The 18,852-nt window shown below is 50.2% G+C and overlaps 1 protein-coding gene across 3 annotated transcripts in view; it reads right to left on the bottom strand.

The window, feature by feature from the left end:
• Positions 1-18,852, bottom strand: part of LOC119465271 (puratrophin-1) — a 464,152-nt gene that overhangs the window by 218,925 nt on the left and 226,375 nt on the right. For all 3 annotated transcript variants that reach the window (XM_049669232.1, XM_049669230.1, XM_037726072.2), the window contains exon 4: positions 12,371-12,421. In XM_049669232.1, coding sequence (XP_049525189.1) covers positions 12,371-12,421 — 51 coding nt within the window. The remainder of the gene's footprint in view (positions 1-12,370; positions 12,422-18,852) is intronic.

Raw genomic sequence — 18,852 nt, forward strand, 5'->3', positions numbered from 1 at the left:
CCCCCCCCCCCCCTAATGTTTTCGGAACATGGGATCTGAGTAAAATCTAAATTTCATAGCAGCCTGGGCACATGTCCTTGAACCGAAAGGTAGAGTTGATACTTCAACATGCCCAAACAGTCACTTTATTGATACTTCTCCGTACAATCATCACATTCCTGACATACATGTCGCACTTTGTGGTGAGGTAGAGAGGAATTTTAACTTATTCTCATTTTCCGCGCTCCGAAAACTTCTGAGGTCGGCTGTTCATACAGGTATTACCGTGTTGAGCGTGGCTCAACACGGTACGGCTCAACAACGGCTCACAACGAGCCCAGCATCATATGTTTGAGCTTATCAAGGTACTGCGTCAATGTGCGCGACTGCGTTTCAATAATCGGTTTTTGAGAACAGTGTTACGGTAAGCGCGAATGGCTGAGACGTCCATCAACCGAAACCTGAATGTTGGGACTACGTACAAGGTGCTCGCTAATTTTGACACATCGACAGTTTGTATCCTCAAAATCTGCTCAAAATTACAAAATTATTGCTGCTTTCATAAATGCCTCCGTTACTGGAGCTAGAATCACTGTTGGTTCAAGCTTTGTGTGGCAGTGTCACGTTTTTTTTTTTTTTTTGTCTTTTTTTCCATGTGTGATTACAGTCACAGCCTCTTGTACACACGGATTTTCAATATTCGTCCTCCACGTTTACTAGCGAAAAATGGGCTTGCGGCATTGAAATCGTACGCTATCCTTTGCGCCGTGGTAGCTAAGAGCGCTGCCTACAACGTGTCCCAAAAACCTGGATATGCTTATACCAAGAGGACACTCAAGCCCGCTTACTCGGTGGCATAAGGAACGCTCACAGTACGGGCCGACAAATGCAGGGTTATTTGTTCCGGCAGACCAAGCACACGCTTCAAGCTGGCGCTGGAATGCTCTTAAGAATGCCTGCAACGTACATGAGAATTCGTAACTAGTGATTAAATTTTACACATGCCCCACTTCAGTGGAGCTAAGCAACTCTGAACTCACGTAATTCGTAATAATAAATTATACGACGTATATATTGCACAACTGGTGCCGTGCTGAGCACGTGTAATGCCCGTATTTACGGCAACATCGAATGAGGGCAATAAAATAATGAAGCGTTTCAGAACTGCGCTTCTCTGTATGGTGAAGGGAAAACATACCTTCCAGAAGGGACCTGCCTAAAGCGTAGCGGAAAGCGATAACGTCACGGTTTACCAACTTGTATGGGAGCGGAATGGTTCGCACAGGGTGGCCTTTCTTTCTAGTGAAGTGGGTGGAGCTCCGGGAAGTGAAACGGCACGCTATGCTCGCGACGCTTCGTGCACGCAAAGAGTGCGAAAGACAAGCCCACCCGACCTCCCCTCCTGCCCCCTTCCCCTCCCCCCCCCCCCCCCCTCCCTTCGCGCTTTGCGCAAGTACTTCGTAGCCGCACGCATGAAAAAGCATTGCGCTCATGCAATGCATCCTTGGATACGTGGAGGGAATGTGTGTGTGTGTGTGCGCGTGCGCGCACATACCCATTCGGACTGTTGCTCTCTTTCCGAGACGACGCTCCGGATTCGAACTTTTCCCTTCGGCCGGCCCGCTGATAGATCCCCAGAGAAGGCAAAAAAAAAAAATACATAACAAAAGCCCTGAACCGGGGCTTCCTACTCGGGTCCCAGGCGCTGCCCCCCAGTCGTTCAAGACAAGCCAGGCTGCGGAACAAGAGATGGGGTCGCGTTAGCCGATAAACGACCCGCTCCAAATTAGCGGCGATTTCGCTTGGCCTAAAGGGAGCCGACGCTCGCCGGGGCAGGATAACTGGCCCCGGCGAACACGTTGAATCAGCCAGGAAGAAAACAACGAGCCAAGTATACGAGGAACCTGGTCGCTCGAGCGGAGGATCGCCACTTCTCGTGGATTTCGGGTGAACACGCCGCCATTAAAATGATGGGCCGCTCAATATCTCGGCCGCGTATCAATGTGTGTCACTTGCAAGCTCGATGAAAGCCCGCCTGATTTACGAGGCTCCTTTAAGCGGTGCCTTAAATAAACCGTAAGAGCCACGGAAAGGCCCTCGCGCTTTGTGCATCTGTGCGCGCGTTTCTCTGCACTGCGGCAGCCGCCGGCCGACTCGTAATAAGGCGTGTTTACGCGCGGCGGTTTTGCGCAGCGCCAAACCACGGTGCCGTGCCCGCTCGACCCAGCTCCGCCGCCGCGCGCGGACCGAGCTCCTTTCAAAAGGAGCAAGATAAGGGGGGGGGCCCAGTCGCCACGCGGTGCTCGTGACCGCCTTTCTCCTGGGCGCCGTTTCCTCCTGATGGTGGACGCTGCACGGCCGCGAACACGCGATAATTGGCGAACACTTTCGCGCCGATACATGTATTGGCCCATGTATGACCGTGTAGTACAACGCGCGCGCGCACACACGCGGACGACACCGAGGTTGAAACGGCGGTTATAGCCGAAGGAGCGGCAAGGCGGGCCTGTTACCACAGCTCTTCTCGCTCTCCCACAAGCGCGGACGAAACGCGTGACGGAGCGTCCATTCTAGAGTGGGAAAACGGAAAAAGAAGCGAGACGATAGACTAGACACACACGGCTATACACTGGGAGAAGAGTAAATAAGCGCTCTTTTACGACAGGAAGTCCTTGTCTCAGTCTACAACAGATTACGATACTATACAGATCTCCACAACGCATCGAGTCTGTTGGGTAACCAGTTTAGTTTAAGAGAGAACGCAGAGAAGCGTACCGCTGGAATTTAGCCGCTGTGTTGGGTGCGTTCGGCATGACTGAGTAGCGAGGTTACTTCGTTTCGCTCGCTTCTTCCGCAGCAGCCCCCTTCCCGCTCCCTCTACATACAAACACAACGCGCGTTCGGGAAAAGAGCTCGACTGTAGTGTATAGTTCAAGCGTCTTTGTTTCAACGTGCGTGGGTGTCCTGCTTTTCGATACGCGCCGCATTGATAAAATGGAGGCCACGTATAGCCGCTTAGTATGGCAGTGGTGAATTAGAGTTCGAAAAGTATTCGTGGGCAAGGGCAACACTCGGTCCCGCAAAGGAACAACGCGACGCGCAAAAGGGGTCAGATAGAAAAAAAACCTGCGCGCACTGCGGGACCCAGCACATAGATTATGTATTGAGAAAATCATTTACCAGCCGTGAATAACCAGAGACCAACTCGTAATAAACGCAATTGTTTACGAGACAACGGGAAGCATTGCGTTTAGATTCTAATGTATGCAAATGACCATTCTAAACGAAAACGGTGCACAGACGAAGTACTCGTATGTCACAGAAATATAAGTCGTGACCGGCCATAATTCACAGTGTACTGTTTAGGCGACGAAGTTCGGCACCACTAGCTCAACGGGGTCGTAGACTAAAGGCTCATTCACCCTAGGCCGACACGACACCGATTTTGGTCTGCCGAAACTGTTGGCGACAGCAGTTTACAGGACGGAAAACGCTGTGGCCAACGGTTTAAAGAAAGGAAAACGCTGTCGCCAACAGTCGGCAGACCAAAATCGGCGTCGTGTCGGCCTATAGTGTGAATGAGCTTTAAGCCACAGAAAAGCCCGCAAACGGCCGCCTAAAAGGAGGTAGAGCGTAAAAAAAAAAAAAAAAGCACTTTCCCGCGTATTTTCCGCCCTTTGTTAGATGGCACAGAAACGGAAGCCGTTAGGCTTTCTTTTTTATTTCCTTACCAGCTGTTACCGAGCAGCGCTGGGAGCGCGACCCGTTGCGTCGCCGGCGGGCGGCGGCGCTCGTCTGCGCGCCCCGCCCAGTGGCGCGAGCTCATCCCACTCGGCCGTGCCACCGCGGCGGTGCTCGCAAGTGCGGCGACCATTCCCGCGCGGAAAGCAAAAGCCAGCTGCAGAGCGACAGCGCAGGCGTGGGTGATGGCAGTCGGCGCGGGTGTGTGCGACTTGTCTCTGCCACGAGGTGTCTCGGCGGCGGCGGTGAAATCGCATCGCGGATTGCCACGACAGCCTGACCTTCCCGCGCCGTATAGCCAGCTGACAGCGGCGCCCTGAAAGCGTCCGCCCACAGGGCGTCACGTAACGTCACCACGCTCGTCTTTCTTCCTTTTCCTCGGGCCTCCACACATTGCGCAAAATATCGCCTACAGCAACGCCAAGAACGACGAACAAAATACGAGTTTTCGGGGAAAAAAAAGAGAAAAAAAAAAAGCGGGGGGGGGAGGGTAACAACTCCGACTAAGTGCGACGGACAAATTGCAACGCGCAAACCTTTCTAGCGACCTCCTGGAACAATGAACCCTTCACACGGAAACCGAGGCGTCTCATATCCAAACGCATATCACTTTCGGCTTACAGGCCCACTTGCATAGTATACCCATTCTCGTAGAATCTTCGCCGCAGGGACTTCTTGTACGCAGTGTCAAATACGTTCTTGTAAGCAGTGTTGCATAAAGATAATTTCACCATTGCAGCTTAGCTATATGTTTTCGCGCGTCCAGGCACCCTATCCGCCCAATGTTCACGCGGATACGGGCAAAATAAAAATGAAAATTAAATAACATTTTTATGAATATGGGCCAAGGTTCAATGCGTGCCCAGGGGCTATATTCACAAAGCTTTTGGTTCGTAAGTGCTCTTTGTCAATGGCCAGCCGCCTTCGCTAGTAATGTAGGGTGTTTTAGAGCGCAGCTCCTAGGCGCCCATTCCTGCGTTGAGCGTCGGCGTTCCCGGCGTAACCGAGCGAACGGGCGCGGCGGATGAAAGAGCGAACGCGTAGCGCAGCGGGGGATGAAAAAAGCGGCAAGAGCGAAGAAAGCGGAGGAGGAGGGTATGGATATGGTGGTACCATAGTATGGCGAAAGCGTGAGAAGGAAAGCGTAGTGCCGCGCAAGACTCGCACTGCGGCGACGATGGCTACGAGATGGCGCCAGAGTAGCACGCGTCGTACGGGAGGTCTGCCTGCGGCGACTGCTGTGAATCGCGCCCACGCGTCACCCACGCGCTGCTTCTTGCGATCTCCCGATTAGCGAGGCAGTCGCGCCACATTTCGCTCGTTTGCAATGGGAAGCACGAGACAGATTGTCCGCTCCAGCCAATATATCGCGAAATGAAAGCACGTATAGAGCTGCGCTCAAATTTTGCATTTGGGAGTATCGCAATCGTCGGTGAATTTTTTTTTCGGCCATACATATTTTTCGTAAAGAAGTAATGAGCACAGCGAATTAGGTGGCATTTTTCCAGACGAGTTCCTAAGCGAGCCGGACGTACTTTGCCGCTAACGACGTGAGCTTCAGAGAAATAATTCAGAAACATACTTTAATTAACTTTTTTATTGGTGCCTTGGAGGAAGTTGTCTAAATGGCATATTTGGAGGTAGCGACATTTTAGAAATATTAGAAATATTAGAAATCGCACCTAATTCGAGATATTTATCATCAAATTCCAAAGCTCGATGGAGTCAATGTCGAGACAGCGCGTCCCGCTGCGCGTCAGAGGACAACGCCCCTGGAAAGAAGTGTGATATTTGAATGATAGCATGCCGCGGCAAATCCTGATCCGACACACAGCCGCACATGCTTTCCAGGCAAAGCGTGCCGTATCAGTAGCTGCTGCGACTGGCCGAGACCTTCGGTTTCAAACTTCCTCGCGCTTTGTCGTCACGGGGCGTTTCGGTCTGATATGATAGCGGGGCCGCCTTTTCTGCGCTATACCGCGGCGCTCGCTTTCGATATTGCCTGGATTTACTGTGGAAATTCGATGATAAATATCTCGAATTAGGTGCGACTTTCAAGATTTTTTTTTAAATGGGGGTGCATTAAAATGTGACTGCCTTCAACGTCGCCATTGAAACTACTGCCCCTAAGGCACTAATAAAAAAGTGAACTATTACATTTTTGTAATGAATCTTATGAAGCTCACGTTATTAGCGGGAAAGCATGTCCGCCTCGCCTAGGAACTGGTCTGCCAAAACGTCACCTTTGCTGCGCTGATAGCCTTTTTCTAAAAAAAAAAAAACTATTATCTAAAAAAATAAATGTCACAGTTTCGCCCTAAGGGCGAAGCAATGAATGCGATAGCAACACAGCAATGTCATACGAAGTAAGGTGAGCGGCTTTGGTAGCAATATGAATTGTAGTAAACATGAGCTGATTAAGTAAGCAGGTGTGCTGCGGCGTAAGTAGACCGACATGAAGAGAGACTCGATGACCACGAGAAGGCGCGTGTGAAATGGTGATGTTGATGAGAAGCGCTGCCCGTGGGCAGCGCGTGCGAAGGGACACACCTGTAGCGCTGCACTGCCGATCCGGGCAGCATTGCATGTGTAGCGTGCGTTGGAAAATGTGGCCCGACTATTACTAACTGTGGTGTGAGCGCGCACAAACAAACATGAATAGATCACACTGAATGACTGCAGACAACGACTGTCAAAACGCTGGCAGCAAGCGCATATACGCCGCAACGGGGAAGGTACGTGCGGTCTATCGCTTCAACGGAAACTGAGCGGCGAATGTAAAGGTCAGAGCCGTGTGGAGATAAGAGACGGTGCGAGCGAGCGACGAGCGCGGTTGTTGGCAGAGTAGAAATGCGCCCCCCCCCCCCCCCCTACGCTCCCTCCGGCGCTCGCTTCCCGCTTCCTTGCTTGCGCGTGGAAGATTGAGTGCGTTCGCTCTCCGTGACAGCGTGCGTCCCCGCACGCTTTTGCATGGGCATACGGCGCGCGGCGAAGATTTTATCTATACGGAACCTCACGGCGACGGCGACGACGACGGCGACGACGACGGCGACGCCGACGGCAGAAATCCGGTGGAAGTGTCCATATAATTGCTATCGCAATAAAAATATGGGGTTTTGCGTGCCAAAACCACGATCTGATTATGAGGCACGCCGTAGTGGGGGACTCCGGAAATTTGTACCACCTGCGGTTCTTTAATGTGCCCCTCAATCTAAGTACACGGGTGTTTTCTGCACTTCGCCCCCATCGAAATGTGGCCGCGGTGGCCGGAATTCGATCCCGCGACCTCATGCTCAGCAGCGCAACGCCTTAGCCACTGAGCCACCGCGGCGGGGTAAGACCGTTTTGTTAATTTACAAAAAGCCCAGAAAAAGCTCTTACGCTAGAATTACCGCGGTTTCAGTCTGTCAGGGAAGGTTGGAGTATACATATCCCCCTGCACACGTTTGTGCGATACTGGAAGGAAAAGATAGATAGATAGATAGATAGATAGATAGATAGATAGATAGATAGATAGATAGATAGATAGATAGATAGATAGATAGATTCACGCTACGCGACTCCCGCGTAGCGTGGGATGCTCGAGAACTTGAAAACGCCGTATTTGGCGGCAGTGGGAAGAAAACTTAGTGTGAACAACGTTCCAGCAAAGGCCCACACTAAGACATTAGGAAGCCAAGGGAAAGTATAGAGGACTATAGCTCTGCCTAATAATTTCCTAATCGCAGAGGAAGTGCCGAACTAGCGCCACGGTTCTTTCCTGCACTGTTTCGCTTTTTCCTTTCCTTTTTTTTTTTCTTTTTTTCCCCGTCACCTTGTAGGCACTCGGTGGGTGTGGTTGAGGGAATAAATTAAAGCCAGCCTTCAAGGATCGGACATAAATCTTTTGCTTTACTCTCTCTTCCTTGGCTCCAGGAATAAACAGGCTGTCCAGAAAAAAAAATAATAAGAACGATTATTCGCGGCACGACCGTCTAAGGAAGACAGGAGAGCGTGACGGACGTACAAGTGCAAAACGTATTGTTTGTTGCTTAGTTATGGTTCCAGCAAAAAAAAAAAAAAAAAAAAAAGCAGGAAAGAGAATAGACCCAGAGCAAGCGCATTTGTTAAAATCATGCTCTAATCTTTATAATGTTTAAACATACGTTGCTTGCTTTTGATGTGCTTTAATACGACTTTCGTCCACCCAAGATTTAACATAAGATACCTTCATCAACACTGGTTATAAGAAAAACAGAAAGGTTTAAGTTGGCTTAAAGCATCATGGTTTTGCTTATTAGGTGCATGTGCAGCGCACTTCGGATACGGGTGCCGAATTCACAAAGGTTGTTGTTCGTCACCGATCTTTGCCATTGTCTGGCCGCCTTAATCCGTAATATATGTCCAGCATCAAGATTGGCTGTTGTTCGCTTTTACGAACAATTCTAGCGTAAGAGATTTTTGTGAATACGGGCCCGGGTGAGCAGTGGTCGACGTGACAAAGCGCTTAACTTGGACCCTAATCCTTCATTACCCCCCCAAGAAAAAAAATGTACTGAAAAGCACTCGCGACTATACGCAACGTCGCATGAGTGCATTCACTACTTGCTTCATGTAGTTTCATAATTCCGTATCAGTGCGTCGCAAATCAAGAGTGAAGCAAATATTTACCAAACTTACACGCGCAAATTAACGCGTGAGAGCATTCCTAGTGCAATAACGCGACCGCTTTAAGGTCGTTCGATGCAGGCAATTAATTATCGAATGGGAAGCGGTCACAGTGCTCCATCTTCAAGAAGCGTCCTCATGTACCCCGCTTTGCGCCTGCAGTCTTAATCTCGCCCTCGATCGAATGATAAAGAAATGACACGCACGCACGCACGCACGCACGCACGCACGCACGCACATGCACGCACATGCACGCACATGCACGCACATGCACGCACATGCACGCACATGCACGCACATGCACGCACATGCACGCACGTACACGCACGTACACGCACGCACATGCACGCACATGCACGCACATGCACGCACGCACGTACATGCACGCACGCACGTACATGCACGCACGTACATGCACGCACGTACATGCACGCACGTACATGCACGCACGTACATGCACGCACGTACATGCACGCACGCACGCACATGCACGCACGCACATGCACGCACGCACATGCACGCACGCACATGCACGCACGCACATGCACGCACTCACACGCACTCACACGCACGCACTCACACGCACGCACGCACATGCACGCACGCACATGCACGCACATGCACGCACATGCACGCACGCACGCACATGCACGCACGCACGCACACGCACACACACGCACGCACACGCACGCACACGCACGCACGCACACGCACACGCAGACACGCTCACACACGCATGCACGCACACACACGCACTCGTACACACACACACACACACACCCGCACACACGCACGCCCGCTATCTCTCTTTTAGCAGCCGTAACGCTGGCGGAGAGTACACCCGGAAATACATTCAATGTAGAGTGTGAGCGAACACGAAAGTGTATTGTGAGCATGAACTAAGCAAGCGCTTGAGGTAAACTGTAGCGCTTGTTCGAGACCATTTCCGCGGAGATGAAGTGAACGTCGTTGTACTCGGTTACGGCATAAGCGCATAACGATCTTTCAAATGGACATCAGTAACGGACTAGAACAAGGAAGAGCGCACGAGTTCCCCGTGACTTCCTTTGTGCCTTGCCCAGACACACCCGAACGAACACACAATGACGCCCTCCGCAAGAAGAGTTCGTTGTTGGAGCACTGGGGCCTTTGTAAAGGTGACCGTTCTACGAAACGCTGAAGCTGCTCGATATGTAAAAACAAGCGCGTGAGGTCGTTTTGGGAAACGGGAACGTGGGAGTCGCGGTTTTCGGAAGACACGCGTAATATATCTCTGGTTATGATTGCGAGAGAGATAAGACACCTGTGGCATCCCGAAGTTATTTACTGCGCAAATCAATTAGAGCCTCACCTCTGTCAGGCTTTGCGTCTGCAGTCCTAACCTCGCCCTCGATCAAATGATAAAGAAATAAACCGTTTTTTCTTCTTTAAAAAAAAAGAAAAGAGAAAAAGAAACTAGGCATAATTGTTCTGGCTCGTTCAGTTCAAACTAAAGCTAAAGGAATACGCTCACAGTAAACGCGTACAGTGTACTTGTTCTTGAATTAAAAAGAAATAATTTACGATGACACGGCACAGACGACGGCTGCGTGACGACGCGACAACGATAACAGACCACACTACGACGATGGAGGCGGCGCGGAAAAGACGTCAGCGACGATGAACTACGACACTTTGTTGAAAGGCATCTGCCTAAAACTCTCTTAAGAAGAAGAGCAAGAAGAAATTTTCCTCTTACAATCTGTTGAGAGCCCTCAGTTCAGGGTCTCACGTGCAGCATGCGTTAAAGTCTGCTGAATAAATTCTGCTTCATCAAAGTAGATGCGAGCCGTAGGCTTGCCTGAAATTCGAGCTGCGAACAACCGCGTTTCACTTGGATTAGAATTACCTTATTTTATAAATGCGTTATAACTATGTTAGTCACGACCATGATATATAGTAAATTTTATGTTCTGTCTTTGGACTATATATGTACGCCAATTCTTGTCACCGTGTCTCTGTTATGCTGCTCATGATAGGGATTTGGAATGCGTAGTTAGAGGCGCTACAGCGCGACGTCACGGACGCACGAACTCGGTTTTCCAGTTGTGCCCCATTGCGCAGCAAAATATATACAAGTCCATAACAGTCTTTATTATCATAGATGCCGAAGGGATATTACTTTCGCCGGTTAACACTGCACAAAGAGTTCCATAAGAGTAATACTCGCAGTCATATTTGCGTTCGGGGGCCGTATATCTAGAGAGAATCCCTGTAGCTTTTATATATATATATATATATATATATATATTTGCACGAATCCGCGTACCCGCTATCGCCAGATGAGATATTCATGGGGACGGAAGATAGACAACGAATTTCTAGAAGCGGAAGAAAGAAAAAAAATCTATTGTGTCGTTTATACATATAAGAAAGGCGAGACAACAGCGGTTGACATAGAAGAAAGACAAAGCCTTCTTGGGCTCATCAGTGTATCCATGTGGCTTCATGTTTAGACTGCACTACTTTCGGGATCGGCCCAGATTTTTAGACTGCACAATCTCCAGGATCGCAGCGCATATTTGTCGTTGAAGTAAAGCGCCACTTCTGGTCCCGGTTTTAGGTACGCACTGCTTGAATGAGCAATCTGGGTTTAATTTCGTTCTTTTTTGCGCTAGGTATTATTACTACTCCGTATGTATATAGCTCTACGCTAACTTGGCGCAACTTTTTCGTTCCAAGCTTCATTTTGACGCCTTTTCCGTTGACTCACGTACACTCGAAGGCCTCAAATCACCTTACTTTGGCGAAAGTGATCAGAAATTGGCAGCCAGATACCTAGATTCCACGAAATCCAAATCGATCTGAAGACTCCACAGGAAACATTGCTTTGAATAATACTAACAAATTACGGCCCCTGGGCTCAGTCACGCTACTGGCTTTGACGCTCTGGCAACCCACACTCACGGTCTCACGCACGCAGGCTGAAGGCAAGTGTGCGGGGCGTGCCCGCTAACCATTTTGCAGTCCATCGCCAATCACTTCCGTAGTGACGGCATCTAACCTGAGATACAAGTCGCTTTCTAAACTCCTTCCATGCCGCGCTGCTGCGGTTGGCCGCGCATGCGCCAACAGATTAACAGTGTACGGTCACTATGCGTGTAGTACTCGTGTGACGACACGTACGCCATTATGTTCTGTTCACAGCCTCCACTGTGCTAAGAGCTAAGAGCCTGCACTGTTGACGGCGACTGGGCGTAGGCGCGAACAGAGGTCCTGCAATGTGTCCCTCCAGCTTTGGCCATGGCACGCATCGCCGCACATTCGGCGAGAACTCGCAGCCACTCAGCCATCAACACACCCGCACGAGGTTCAATGTCGTCGCCGGGGAGACTTTGATTGAAACACGGCGCCCGGGAAAACGGGGACGTTCCGACCGCGGATGACCCTGCCATCATGTCCACCAAAACACAGCGCGCGAGTGAGGACTGCTATCTTGCGCGTCTCCTCCCACATTTCTTGTTTCCAGCCGCCGGCGCCCCCCTTGCACCCTCTCTCCTTCGCAGGCACTTCTCTCCTCATCGCCCCTTTTTTTTGCCTTCCTTCGTTGTTCCGCCCCTTTGTGAGATACGGACCATTATTTGCTCTTCTACTTTTGTTTCTTCTGGCTTTCCCAGCTAGCTTTCCTGTGGAAGATGAATGTTCGTCCTTTCGATCCAGTGCTCCGGAGGTCCTCGTTCGCGACCCCGATAACTGCACGAAAGAAGCGGGGCCAAACGCAAGTGCGTTCTGCGCCCTCGCGCATGCAAAAAAGCCAGCACACACACTGCAGACGGATTGCAATTGGGAAATGCCACCTGACGCTGTTCATTCCTCGCCTCCTCCCCCCTCCCCCGACCCAAAACGTAACCGATTGAAGAATGACAGGGACGCTCGCTGTTCAAACAGGGCGACTGCTTGCTTCGGCATCCCGTCTTTCTCAAAAGCGGCTAAAAACACTCTTGTCGAGCAGTAGAGTACTTACAAATATATTCGGCCTAGGAGAGCACATTGCCTTCTCTTTCATCTGTTGCACCTGCAATGAAAATGGGAATTCGATGTTAGTTAGCACATCAACATTCAATTACGCGTCACGTGATTATACACAGGGGCGCCTGTTGTTTTATTTTATTTAGTTGCTTTTCTTTATTGCCGAGGTTTCCTGGCACTTCACTCAAATTTGTGTTGCCTGGTACGGGAAGGCAAGCTCTCATTAATACATTCTCTCCTCATAACACACTAGGGTCCACACTAAGGCTATGACCAAGCTGTTGGCTGCGGTGCAGCCTCCCCGCGTTAGAGAGTTGCTGCGCAGGCTCATCCCAACTGGCTGAATTACGCGCGCATATTATTTGCTATTTTCACAGATTCCCTCTAAGTTGCTGTGCAGGGCATCAAAAACGAAAAAGAGAAAAGAGGAAATGAGAGAAAAAAAAAGAAACAACTGCCAGTTGACCCCATCGTGGTAGCAGCAATCATTGTTCGCATTTGTGGCAGCAGCAAGCCTCAACGACTTGGCTGCTTATGTCACTCTAGGGGCAATTAAGTGACAAGAATATGATATAGAAGCCAATGTGGTGATGTGACCACAACGCGCTAAAGGAATCGATCCTGGCAGGCGCTGGTATTTTGCGTCAGCGGCTCAGGAAAACCAACACACCAATATTTAGTGAGGGCAACACTATCTCAGACCTGAAAAGAATGTGCAAAGCCCTTGCGATCACCCCCCCCCCCCCTTCCTTCCCCCCAACTTGTTGTGCGGATCAAAAATTCACATGTGCGACCAATACCAAAAATAGTAAGCACTCCTCCTTTAGCGTTTACATCTGCTTCGAAGAGTGGAGCTCCAGAATTGTAGGAAACACAAAAACTCAGTGAAGACCCATACTTGCGGGAGCTGCGGTTGTAAAGCGAGCAGAATCAATTGGCAGCTGGCGGTGAACGTTCAAGCCACATCATTTTTCTTTCTCCGTTTCCTAAAGCCTCTCATGGCATTTTCCGGAACCCGAGTACCATGGGCCAGCGTATAGTGAGGAAATGGAAAGCACTTGGGCGGCCGCGGCATCTTAGCTCGCTGCATCGAGTGCGCAGGAAAGGGATGGAACGTCCGGGACCATTCAAAAGGTCTGACCATAAGCAACGGCGCAAATCAATTTTTTGCCCTGCTCCACCCCAAGCATCAAGACAATCTTGAAAGGAACCCATAGGGCACACAAATCACGAGGTCGTTGAGCGCTCCCATTTATTTCACTTTCACTTGGTTTCTTTTTCCCTCTTTATGTGGCTTGCCATTGGAGAAGCAAGAGACGATAGTGGGCGCTCCGCTCGGCTGTTAGTCGCAATTAATTTCAAGCGACTCGCCCCAAGCGCCCCCTTATTAATAGCGCCATCTTGTGCACGTTTCGAGTGGAACTGCCCCCTGTTGGCCAATTAGACGCCAGAGCGGCGATTCTATCGGGCCGATGAAATGACTGATTGAAGCAGGCCGGCTGCGGCAGAGGAGGGACGATGCGCCCGAGTAATCACTCTCAGTATGCAGGATAAATTACACGCACGCCGCATTGTCCGAATCGAGATCCAGAAGGAAACAATTCGCGCGGCGCGCGAGGGAGGGGAGGGGGTGCGGTCTAGTCGCACGGAGTGAGCAGTCCTTATCGCCGTCAGCCATCTCGGTGTAAGGACTAAGGAGAGCATAACCGCACGCATGCGACTCCGGATTGCGCCGCGGCGGAGCCCGAGCACTGCGGAGGCCACGCGCCGTGGCGGCAACCTCTTTCGCGGGTCCCCTTTCCCACACGCTGCATTCTTTTGGAGCGATGCCTTCCGCCAACAAGGTTGCCGGACGATGACCTGCGAAACGGAGACGCTTTGGCGAGAAACATTTGCAAGAGAATTGAGAACGAGACCAGAAAGCGACTCAACCATGTCGAAGCGGGAGCGGCTGTGGTGGTGGTGGAGGCGGCGGCGCTGGCCGTAGGCGCGCGAACGAATGCACCACAAACTGGCCGTCAGCCAACGCGGAGACGCGGGGCCGAGGAATTAAATGTGTGGCCACAAGGAGCCCCTTGTCTTCTGTCGTGATTGCAGCAGCGGAGCCAGACGGCGCGGCTTCCAGGTTACGAAAACACCAGCGCGACGACGACAGGCCACGGCGTGCGCGCTGCGCTCGTGTGTTCGGAAGTAGCGAGAAAAAGAAATCAATCCGGGCAGGCGGACGCAGCGACCATGTATCTGCAGAGTTTGATAACAGAAGAAAAATGCCTCTTCCGCTGACGCGCCATTTATTATGTGCAGCAAGCGAAGTACTGCAGCTTCAGGCAACGCAGTGCAGACGCGCACACTGAGCATCGCTGCTAGATGTTAATCTTTCGCTTTGGCAGATTTTGCAGTTTGCTGCTCGCCTTGGAAGCTCACCTAACGTAGCACGCGCGTCTTACCATTTGTAAAGGTAGGTCTTTCGTTGCTCTAGTAAATGCCTTGTCTTGGCCCCGATCGGCCCGTGAAATGGCGGCTGGCGGCTGAACGTTTCAAGACTGACTAAATATGCCTTAATTTGTTCGTTTAACTGATTAACGTTCTCAGCCAGAACAAATGATGCATGAGTGCAGAAGACCGATAGATATGTAAATAGAGGTAAATGAGGGGTTGGGTGAACAAGCTGCAAGCACCCGCTTGGAGCTGCTCCATTTTTACCTGTGAATGGACACGGAGATTTCAATAGTAAGAGATTTACATGTATCCGCGATTAACTTCTACCGTATGAATAAATTGGCCTGAGCACAAAGTCTCGTCTCCTTAGCCGTTTAGGACGCTATTGTTGTGTTTTTTCCCTCTACACTGCACTTTATACTGTTCTTTCCCTCCCTCTACACAAGTGGCCTCAAACCTTGGTGTTGTTTCAAATCCAAAGCGCAATCTGGGCTAGTGGTTAATCAAAGGGCCGCTGAAAAACTAGCTTTAGATGCACAATGAAAATCTATAAACGAGGCAGCACTGATAGACATGGGCTGGGGCGTCTTTCAATGTTACGGGAGGCTCCGAGCGAAATCTGAATACTGACGAATAAAAAGAAAATAGATGGGCAGCTATAGGGTACTTAGGTGCCTACATAGGAAACATTTTGGTTCACAAAAAAGATGTACAGAAGAGGACCAGGAAACTGATCAGTAAACATTACGTTCCCGGTGCCGGTAACAGCAGAGAAAAGGGTTCTAAACGTAAAGTCAGAGATGCGGAAACAACAGAATGGATGGGCGCGATGGAAAAGAAGCCAGCTATAGAACTATATCACGCCGCAAAGAATGGAATGAAAACAGTAAAGCTTTATGACAATTCCAAAGGGCAGAGCGCTGCTATTCGAAACAAGATGAGGATGTTTGAGGGCGCGGTGTTATAGGAGAACATTTATCGAAGACGCGATTCATGCGTAGCGTGCGGAAATATCGCATAAACCATTCAGCATGTTTTGATAGCATGGGACAGTATCCATCCTGAGATAAATCACGAGGTAGTTACCGTTCCTGAGGCCTTGAGCTTTAGATATACATATATTAGATGAAAGGTGAACGAACCTGGGCGGTGGAGAACAGCAAAAGAAGGCTGGAGTACTGATGGCGTAAACGTAGGGACAAGATCGAATGAATAGGCAACACTTTCAGTGCAGTAAACTTCTTTAAGGTTCAATTAAAAAAAAAAAAAACACGAATCACTGATCTTAAACGTCGAGAATAAACGCATAAGAAACGTAAAAATAACGAGCTTGGTTGCACCAGCCAGCTCCCCGTTTCAAAGAAAGTGCACATAAAATCCATCCATCCATAGAATCCAATCGGCTGCCAACGTCATTATATGGTCATTACGTCTGTTTCGAAGCAGACAACACGGCATGGTGGGGAGAAACTCCACGCAAGCTGGCCAACGCATCCGCTGCGAACGGCAGCGTTTACCTCGATGCGCAGATAAAACAAACAAACAAACAAACAAACAAACAAACAAACAAACAAACAAACAAACAAACAAACAAACAAACAAACAAACAAACAAACAAACAATAAAGTCAACTTATTGGCTAATTGGCTAAGGGAGCTATATCGCGGGCTATCGGCCTGTCGCTAGCAATGCCTTGCGAGTGCGGCGCATACAGCGAATAGGATTAGGTCTTAGTCTGGGCACCATCTTACGAGTATCCGGAATCGCGATCCACACTGCGCGGCCCACAGACGGCACACAACCGATCGCAAACATTACACGAAGCCCCCAAACTGGTAATTTGCGAACGTGCGCCGATGAGCACGCTTCCGTTGATGTATGGCATTCGCCACGCACCGCAAGCATTCAGGAGGCGCGTCGAGATGCTTTTACTCTTCGATTTTCTCTGTAATCCCTTCGCCCGAGCTCGGCATTGCGACACGCGGCAGCAGCTGCACCCACCACACGTTGTCGCCCTCACTGCCGCGCTCGAACGCAGGTCTAAGCCGAGTTGAGAGCGCGCTCCGGGATCGGCACAGCTCGGTTTCGTGGTACTGGTAGTTGCTCAGTAGCGGCACATGCTGGGTTGGTCGGAAACGTGATCACAGCAGCGGGCAGAACGCATGCTACGATGAGTGGTAAATGGAGGCTATGCTTTAGGCGGTGCCAATGACACAAGTGGCTGTTATGGTTGTTGGCAAATGGAGCGCAATGACAAGACGCCGAGCTAGCGCAGTTTTCACCACGCAACGCACGAAACCACTGAGCGAAAGGTAATTAATATTGCTAATAATAAGATTAAAACAATTAGTATAACGATTTGGCCATCGCTTCCTTCTCACTTTGTGCTGTGACATGCTGACTCTCGTGCAAAATTGTGAGAGCAGTTGCAAACCCAGTTAAATAGAGTCGTAAGCTAACTCTCTGGAAAATGAAAAGAGCGCGCCGCCGTATATTTAGCACCTCGACGAGAGCCTGCAGAATTTAGCTGCCATCCAAGGCAAATCATAAACGCTGAAGAGAGTGCATTCGAGTGTACGTATAGGATTACTTTAGAGTTTCAAACCCTCGCAGCACATGCAGTCACTAGCCTATCGACTGCACGTAATTGAACTGGTTCGGATCACTGTCGCTTTAGTACAAGCCTACACACAAATGAGACACTGCAACACATTACCATTAAGAGAGGGAGGGAGAAAGAAAGAAAAATAGAGAGGCAGGGAGGTTAACCAGGTTACGAAAGTCGGCTTGTTGAAAAAAAGAAAAAAGAAAAAAAAAAACATGCACAGCTTGCACTAGTGGTGCAAGGCTGGAGTCAACAGCGGAGCTTGTGATCACCTAGCTTCTTCCAGCTTTCACATATCTTGACTAAACACACACACACACACTAAACGCCTCCACACTTGCCGGGGCGTGGCTGGTCGAAACCTGCCGAGCCACCGCCAAAGGCGCCGGCTGCAGTCACGGGACACCGCGCGCGTTCGGCACGAACGCGGGGAAATGCGGACGGCGTCGGCAGCAGCTCTGTGCGTTGCCTCGTTGGTGCTGCTACAATTTCTTTCTCTCTCTCTAGCTCTCATTTTCTCTCTCTCTCTCTCCCGAGCATAGCGTGCGCCGCGCGCATGCTCTCCTTCCCTCTCCTTAACGTCCCACGTCAAGGCAACATGTGAACGGCACAGAGTCTACAAGAGTTCTTCCGCTGTCGCGGCGGCTCCGAGCTTTATCTCCCCGCTGACGTCACGGCCAAGCTGCGCCTCCACACCTGCAAGGGCGTGGCTGGAGGGAGAGGAGGCGACGCACACGCCGCTCCGCGAGGTGGTTGCTAGGCAACGCGCGGTGAGGTCATCGCCAGGCGCAGTTTTTTGTTCGCACTACGCGGCCTAAACAAGAGCTTAAACAGCTCCGCTGTTAATAAGTGTGAATAAACTCGTGTCAGAGAGTACGCACTATTCTAAAAACACGGGCAGCGTCGACAACACGAGGGCTAACTCAGTGATCGTCACACCTGCGTGCAACTCCGCAGACGGGAAAAGAATAGTACTGCATTAAGGCTGGGTCTGCGCTGTAACCAGTCGTATATGGCGTAGCTGCAGCGGTGAGCAGGGTCAAGGTAATTGAAAGCGTTGTTGTCGGAAAACTGAACTGACAAGTGATCAAAAGTGGTCGAACAAGAGATGTCATCAGGCTGGAGCCAACGCTTAGACAAGGGCAATTCCCTCGTGGAAGCATTGGCTCAAGCCTGGTGACATCTCTTGCTCGACCATTGTCGATAATCTTCAAGTCTCTTCTTCATCTTGATTGAACGTGACAAATCTGTCCTCAGCCAGCTATCCCAAAAATCATAGGCAGGGAAAGGAAAAGATAACACACAAAACACTGTCAAAGGTCTGTAACAAAATGGCAAAAATCTAACAGAGCAAGTCCGTACACCACGAAGGAGAAGAACGTTATTGGACTACAAGAACAACACAAGCACGTGCCGGTAATGAGAACATAGAG

The sequence above is a fragment of the Dermacentor silvarum genome, chromosome 1, assembly GCF_013339745.2.
Source record: "Dermacentor silvarum isolate Dsil-2018 chromosome 1, BIME_Dsil_1.4, whole genome shotgun sequence".
Taxonomy (NCBI): domain Eukaryota; kingdom Metazoa; phylum Arthropoda; class Arachnida; order Ixodida; family Ixodidae; genus Dermacentor; species Dermacentor silvarum.